The sequence below is a fragment of the Notothenia rossii genome (genome assembly GCF_949606895.1).
Source record: "Notothenia rossii genome assembly, chromosome: 1".
NCBI lineage: Eukaryota > Metazoa > Chordata > Actinopteri > Perciformes > Nototheniidae > Notothenia > Notothenia rossii.
The window spans coordinates 74411933-74420267 of record NC_136912.1 but is presented as its reverse complement, the minus strand read 5'-3'; the positions used below and the strand labels follow the sequence as shown (position 1 = coordinate 74420267).

The 8335-nt window shown below is 40.2% G+C and overlaps 1 protein-coding gene across 1 annotated transcript; it reads right to left on the bottom strand.

Annotated features, from left to right (window-relative positions):
* Window positions 1-1333: 1333 nt before the first annotated feature.
* On the bottom strand, window positions 1334-8058 carry tm4sf18 (transmembrane 4 L six family member 18). Its single transcript, XM_079648577.1, has 4 exons — window positions 7717-8058; window positions 5015-5083; window positions 4372-4514; window positions 1334-2862 (listed from the first exon to the last, which is right to left on the bottom strand). Exons 1-4 carry the CDS (start codon window positions 7894-7896, stop codon window positions 2664-2666), a joined length of 591 nt encoding a protein of 196 aa, XP_079504703.1. The 5' UTR covers window positions 7897-8058; the 3' UTR covers window positions 1334-2663.
* Window positions 8059-8335: the final 277 nt, after the last annotated feature.

Below are 8335 nucleotides of genomic sequence, written 5' to 3'. Positions count from 1 at the left end.
CATGAAAAGCCAATGATGAAGGGCCTCAGGTCAAAGATGATGTCCAAATGTGACATAGAATAGGTAAAAGAAGACACACCTTAATTTTCCAAACTAAGTCGTTTTTGACTTTAGCACTCATTTGAAGGGCTTCCATCTGATTCTGAAGTCAGTTTAGTGAAGTCGGCTATGAAGACTGGTTTCTGATTTTGTATTTTTCTTTGAAGGTCGGGTAGGTCATTTTGGAGAAACCAGCTAGAGTGCGCTAGAATTTGAAAATACACAGCCGGAAAAAATCTGCCACTTCCTTACAGAGCCCCTCCTCCAACACACACGAATGCGCACATGACCAATGAGGGCACGAGATAAGTTTGTGCACAGATGGAAGGCTGACAGGCAGGTAGGCCATCCAGTTATTTTAGCCGGACCGGCTCAAATTATTGGTCGTGCTTTTTACAGTACTACGGCTTCCACAGATGACATTCTTTTATGGATTTTTTTGTCAAAGCACTTCAGATATTCATTGCTATCGGGATGTTAAGAGCATTCCATGGAATATACTGTAACAACAAGTGTACCTCGAGCCGGTTTCTCAAACTTACCTACCCCACCTTTAAGTAATTGTATTCATTTATGCTATGAAAATAAATGGAACTTTTTCTTCAAACATCAACTATGTTAATATTCAGATTAATTTGCTAAAAATACGTTTTGTAATGGGCTTGGCTCTTGGGGTCTCAGGCCACATTTACTCAGTTTTCAGTCCTGACGTGGGTCAATACCCAGCAATTCTGGAAACTCCATGACTGACCACACATGGACTTACAGTACATTTGTGTCAGAGACCCTCCTCCTCTGTAAGAACAAGTTGGAACAAAAGTTACATTGATTGAACGCCAGATAAGTTGATGGAAACATTTCATTAAATGTTAAAGTTTGAAAGCAGTTCAGCAGGGGATTCAAGCAGGCATTCACATTGATTGGGATATGTATTTGTATACAACAAAATAATATGTATGTGAGATATCATTATGTTATTCAAGACATTTCAAGTGTGTTTGTCCATTTGTTTTAGAACTGATGAAGGCCAAAGTTTCAAAGTCTACAATACTGCCAAGTAAATATATTTTGTTGCCAAAAAGTACAGACATCCACACACACACACACACACACACACACACACACACACACACACACACACACACACACACACACACACACACACACACACACACACACACACACACACACACACACACACACACACACACACACACACACACACACACACACACACAATTCAACCTGTTTTTGTTAACAGAGGTCAGCTTAATGACTTACTCGAAACTTCAAATGGAAATAGCAAATTTTTTATTCAAGGTAGCACAAACAAACATACATTATAAAAATATGTCACTAAAATATATATAAAATGTGTGTTAACACTGGTCTAGCGTCTGAAAGACGTAAACAATTTACAACAAAATGCTCTGAAAATAAAAACAAATGTACAAACACACAAATAAACATCTTCTCATTCTCTCTAAATTATCCAACACAGAATCAAACAGGACAGAAAAGACACTTACTGAAGCATCAAATGAATCATGCTGATAAACAACTAAATAATGTGCATCTCTTCTTGCAAGAACAACCCAACAATGACACAAGAGCTCATCTTGTGTCATGTCCAACATCATGAAACAAAGATGGTGGCCATCTTAAGAATAGAGTGATAACTTCAATTGTAGTATCACCTGTTCATGCAAAACAACAGTAGTGTAGTTGTTGGGTTTTATAAATGTATAAAATACATTAAATAAGGATAATTAAGAAAGCAATCGAAGTTGACACTGAACATACATTTCTTGAAATAAGCTAATGAAACAGTTGTATGTTGAGTGTAAAGACAGTTCTTTGCCTTCTTTAAAAAAACAAAATGAAAGCTTCACACACACCAATACTTACTTCAGTGAAATCTCCCATTATGTTTTCCAACGCTGATTTACTTTGTCTCCATTATTTGTACATGTTGTTCTGCTATGTCTTCTTTCTAGAAAGTTAATTGTATCCTCTACGTTTCTATAGAGTATATTAATACAACCTGTCTTAAAACGTGTTTTCTGGCTGCACCAGAGGACCATAATTATCAATGACTGCATAGTGAGTTGTGCCAATAAGCAGGGCAAATTAAAGGTTATAACATAGTGATTCCATTGACGGTGTCCAGTTTCCATAATATCGTGTGTGTGTGTGTGTGTGTGTGTGTGTGTGTGTGTGTGTGTGTGTGTGTGTGTGTGTGTGTGTGTGTGTGTGTGTGTGTGTGTGTGTGTGTGTGTGTGTGTGTGTGTGTGTGTGTGTGTGTGTGTGTGTGTGTGTGTGTGTGTGTGTGTGTGTGTGTGTGTGTGTGTGTGTGTGTGTGTGTGTGTGTGTGTGTGTGTGTGTGTGTGTGTGTGTGTGTGTGTGTGTGTGTGTGTGTGTGTGTGTGTGTGTGTGTGAGCCCTAGTTGTACTCACACACATACACTTATGTTTGGCAATGAGGCAGTGTCTAGACAATGCCGTGTCCATTTGTGTCCATTGATGTCCTGTATGTGTTTATACAATAGAGTGTATGATTTGTTTATGTGTGCACTTATGTCTCAGCAGCAGAGCCTACTTACATGTGTATATGTGTCTGTTGATTTAAGCATTAAGACTATACTCCTGCTTGTAGCAACAGGGTCTGCAGACGGCATTGACTAGACCGTTTCCCAGCTGACAGAGACAGATGATGAACTCCAGCACAGCCAGGCCCATCAACACGAACAGCAGAGTCACGTTCCACTCTACGATGTGAACTGGCTGAAGGCACAGTGACCACGTCTCTGGTTGTAAGAGATACCTGGGACACAGATAGAGAGATCCGTAGACAATCAAACACAGAAGGCAGCTGCATTTTTTCTAAATGTTGTGTGTACCACTACATTCTCTCAAGACAGTGGAGATGGTTGTGGACTTTAGGAAGAACGCAGCCCCACCCGCCCCCATCATTCTGTGTGACTCCCCAGTAACTGCTGTGGAGTCTTTCCGCTTCCTGGGCACCATCATCGCCCAGGACCTCAAATGACCTCATCAAAAAAGCCCAGCAGAGGATGTTCTTCCTGAGGCAGCTGAAGAAATTCAACCTGCCAAAGACAATGATGGTGAACTTCTACACCTCCATCATCGAGTCCATCCTCACCTCCTCCATCACCATCTGGTACGCCGCAGCCACAGCCAAGGATAAGGGCAGGCTGCAGCGAGTCATCCGCACTGCAGAGAAGGTGATCGGCTGTAATCTGCCATCCCTCCACGACCTGCAGGCCTCCAGAAGCCTGAGGCGGGCAGGGAAGATAGTGGCCGACCCCTCCCACCCTGGACATAAACTGTCCACCCCCCTCCCCTCTGGCAGGAGGCTGCGCTCCATCGGGAACAAAACCTCTCGCCACCTGAACAGTTCCTTCCCCTCCGCTAATGGCCTCTTAAACAAGGCCCGGTTGACACTGACACTTTACCGAAGCCACAACGCAGACTATATATGCATTACATTGATGCACACAATACTCACATACTGCTTACTGCACATATTCTTATTTCATATTCTATAATTCACTGCATTCTATTTCGCTGTAAATTACAGCTTTATTTTCTTGCCATCTAACTATATTTTATTACAGTGTCCTTAAAGATCTTTTGTTTTATATGGAGATTTTTTGTTTTATATTTTATATCAAGTGAACCTACCTGTCAAAAAACCCGTTTTCGAGTGCAGAAATACCAAGGGGAAGAATTGTCTCTCAGAACACACTGATCATCAAATAAGCGATGCCACATTCCAATGTTTTTAATGAATGCAAAAATAAAAACTGGCGGAGGCAAAGTCCAGTGTTTCTATATAAGGGCACCTTGTATTCCAATATCACAGAAGTACCCTGGCCATTAACTAAACTAAAAACACAGCATTATAGCAGCTCTGTTAAAGTGTTGTTGCTACTGTATGGTTTGGTGCAGTTGATGTTCTTACACACATGTGTTGAACTTGGGTTAACCTAGATACAGTATGTTTAAATGTATTAATGACCTTTATAATTGAGGTTCATTTTATTTGAGATAACATTGAAGAGAGCGTCAACAACAGTATGTATACTCTTTAGAAACAAATTAGAGCTAAAATGATTGACTTGTGATTAATCGACAATACTTATAATGAATTATCATTTGTCCATTTTTGTTTTAATCAACAATGCCCTAAAATGTGAGGAGCACAAGCAATGACATTTTTTATAGAGATTTTTCACAATTCTTTTTACTTTTTAAAAAGTAAATGAATAAAGAGACCCATGCCACCACAAACAATGCAGTATCTCCCTACCTGCCGCTCTGGTCTGCAAAGGGGTACGACCATCCAAGCGAGGTGAAGCACTGTGGACCCTGCACCAAGGCGAACCCTGACATGACGAAACAGTAGCCAGACCCCACCAGACCGACAACAGCTGCCAACACTGAACCGCACATCTGTGAGAACACAGACACACACAGTGATTTAAAAAGTGAATGTGTTTAGATGCCCTTGTCAATTTATGTGTGCCTGCCTGTCTGTTTAAATGTAAACTGTTTCATTTAGCTGTTTCATAGGTCAGATACAGAGGCCACTGTGACACACACACACAGCTGTGCCTGTGGCTTGAGTGGCGGGAGCCAAGCTTACTTTGTTGAATGTTGACAAACAATGGGACCCTTGTTGAATATCACTGCTGGATTAGCATTAGCATTCCACCTAATAAAGCGACAGTGTGGGCTGGCTTAATGACAACTGTGCAGTTTACTGAGAAAGTAACAGCAGTAAAAGGGGAACACTATGAAGAGACACAAGGGGTGAAAGACAAACAATCTTCATATTTCGATTTAAGAAAAGGGGAAAACATCTGATAATATTGGTATGTGTGTAGAATTAATGAACATCAAATGTTTTGGCTTGATTTTGAGTGTTATTGATAGTGTGGTAAGTCGTTTACCATTAAACTCTCATTCCAGCAGCAGTTACATTTCCCCAGAGTGATAAATACCACAGCAGGAAACAGCATCTGAAAACAGAGAGACATTTATGAACAGCAGCATTTATTATGTATTTAATTTAAGTCTTTAAAGGATATTATATACATTGATATGTTTAAGATAGGAAAGTAGTACAGTAGGAATAAATATATAGATGCTAAAGCTATGTTAGCTACTCATCTTTCAGTCTTATTAAACCTGCTATTCTTTGCATTTACTTGAAGCATTTCCTATCAATAAAAGCCAGATCAATATAGATCCTAAACCAAAACAATTACAAATTCAAATATATTTACACAGCACATACTGTAGCAAACGTGTTGGTGTTGTTTTTGGATACAGCTTTACAAGCAACATAACTTAACCCCCCCCCGCCCTGTTGACAGTTCACGAGCGCGTCCATAGTGTCTCCCCGTCCACCCCCGCCCCGTCCACCCAGTAAAAAAATCCCCACTACACCACTATACTATACAGAGATGCTGTATGAGAAAACAATGTGAGTTTGGAAAATTGCACAATATAAATCTATTTTAGTAGACCTCAACAATGGAATTATAATCATTTGAAATGGCCATGACATGGGACCTTTACATAAATGTGTTGTGTGTTTGTTTCAGGGTTGTTTTCTTTTACTTTCCCTCCCTCCCTTTTTCCTTTCCTCCTCTTTCCTGTGCTGTTGTCTCTCTCTCAGCGGTCACGGTCTTTAAATCACGTCCCAACTGAGGGGGCGGAAGTTCCCAAGGCCTCAGAGATCATGAGCATCGTCACATACACATCCTGGATGTCCCTATACAACATTATCTTTGAAAAGGGCCAAAGAGAGATACTGAACATACAGAGGGAAGTGCACACAGTGAGAAAGGAAGAGGGAGAAACAAGGAAAAAGAAGGGAGGAAGGGAGGAAGCTAAAGATAGATTTCTCTCAGAGGGTTTCAGTTTGCTCTTTGACTTTTACATGTTCTGTCTTTTCCAAGAAGAAAGGAAAAGCCCAAAGAGGAAAACAATGAAAACAGCATGGAAAAAGTGCTTGCAGAAATACTATTTTCTAATAACATATGCAAAAAGAACATGCACAAACTAAAGTACAGTGTAATTGTTTTAAAGTGAGAAGGACTAAATTGTCCCTCTTCTGCATCAGAAAGTTGAATATGGTATTGTAGAGGACACATGCTTGGTCACGTATAGTTTATTTTTTACATTCTACTTTCTTTTTAGAGTTGTTTGGTGTTTAGATATGGTATCTATCACAGTTAGGTGCAACACTGTTTATCAGCTCTCTCTTTTTTCTTACAAACCACCAAAAAAAATCACAATATTTTACAGAGTGAAGCTGTATATACCCAAAACAAGTGCTAGTCTGGTGAGCGAGGTTAATCTGGTTTAAGGTAGGACAGAGGAGAGACTGTCTTTTTTTTTTAACTAATTAAGAACAGCTCCTTTCAGTTCAGTCGGAGCATAAACCCATCAGATCAGCAGCATGTAGCAGACGGATTAACTGTGAATTCCCACAACACTTCATTGTTCTCAATGAGCAACTGCAGGCACACTCAGACTGAGTGGTTGAAGGGGAAATCATTTACATTTGTTTAAAAAAAATGCCTAAAAATCGTGTTTCTATGAGTGAAAAGCCTACCCTGCATACAGATGAATGTAGCTTGCAACAAAAAGCATTATGCATGTAAAGTAAGTAAGGCTTCAGTCTAATTCCAATGTATGTGTACAATGTATCTACATGTAGCAGTGTTAGTTTTCAGTGAATGCTGCTTTATTTTGATGCTTTTTTTAAAAGTACTTTCGGTGCTGAGCTCTAGCGTCACATGGCTGAAATACTGTTATTTCTTTTTAGTTTTAATGCAATAAAAACAGTTACTTAGTCACTTATTAGTTTCAGTTAATTTCTCTTTCCAGTGCAACCAACAGTGATGAGTTTAACCACGTGGTACCAGTTGAACTTTGTTAAAACTTGCTCCATATTGTTAAACCTCTTCTACCCGGCAAAATAATCCCTTCAGATTACTTATTTGGAAAGATGCTGCCGTGTTGCATCAAAATGAAAAATTTCAACTTCTCTGTATTCATTATGGTAAAGTCAAAGTCAAGGTTTTTAATTGTATTTATAAAGAATAAAACAAATGTTGCACGTATGTATACAGAAGAAAAAAGCCATGATATTTCAAGTTTGAGAAGATAAATCAGTGTTTGGTCAAATATCTTGACTCAGACCAAGAAAACAATGTACTTTCTATTATTGATTAGCATTAAAAAAAAAAGAATAGATAAACCGTTTTTGCAGTGGGTAGAGACACCTTCATGTAAATCAAATTTAAAAAGTAAATTTGGACCTCATGCTGTTAAAGTATATCCCATGATACTAAAGTATAGCTTTTAAAGAAAGGATTACCATGCTCTCCATTTAATTTAAGTAAAGTAATGGGACCTTACTATGTGGTTATCTTTCTTCAAAATGAGTCACTGCTGCATGACCGGCACCTGGTGTTTAGTGAGCACACGCCCAACAACTCAGACAACTAACTTTGACCTAAAGAAGCCAGATGATCTGACCCAAACTGAAAACGTTTCTATCAAAAAAAATCTGACTATACCAAAACATATAACAAATACTCATCATCATATAAGAACATAAAGGCAGTTGTTTGCTCACCAGTGCTCCCCCTCCTCCTAGTCCACCAAAGTACCAGATGTAGCTGGCCAGGCGGTCCTGCTGGATGTAGGTGATTTCTCCCATGGGAAACAGAAGCAGCAGGTTGGCCACGATACAGCAGAGGGCCAGAGGCAGCAGGGCCAGGCCCAGAGACCGGGCGAAACCCACGGAACAACACATCGCTCACCCAAAAACACACACAACTGCAGTGAGGAGAGGAGAGAACTGGAGTGGGTTGAGGAGAACACGAGAAAGAGGGGAGGGTTAGGGTCCGAGCAGCTGGTCAGCCAGGAAACAAAAAGAAGAAGTGACGAAAGCCAGCTACTTGTACGTGTGTGTGTGTGTGTGTGTGTGTGTGTGTGTGTGTGTGTGTGTGTGTGTGTGTGTGTGTGTGTGTGTGTGTGTGTGTGTGTGTGTGTGTGTGTGTGTGTGTGTGTGTGTGTGTGTGTGTGTTAGTGGTGTGTAGGGGTGTTGAACAGATGCTCCTTCCTTAGAGGAGGTTCTACCATGACACAATGTACACTAGGAAACACACTCATAGAAAGTGTGTGTGTGTGTGTGTGTGTGTGTGTGTGTGTGTGTGTGTGTGTGTGTGTGCGCGTGCGTGCGTGTGTGTGTT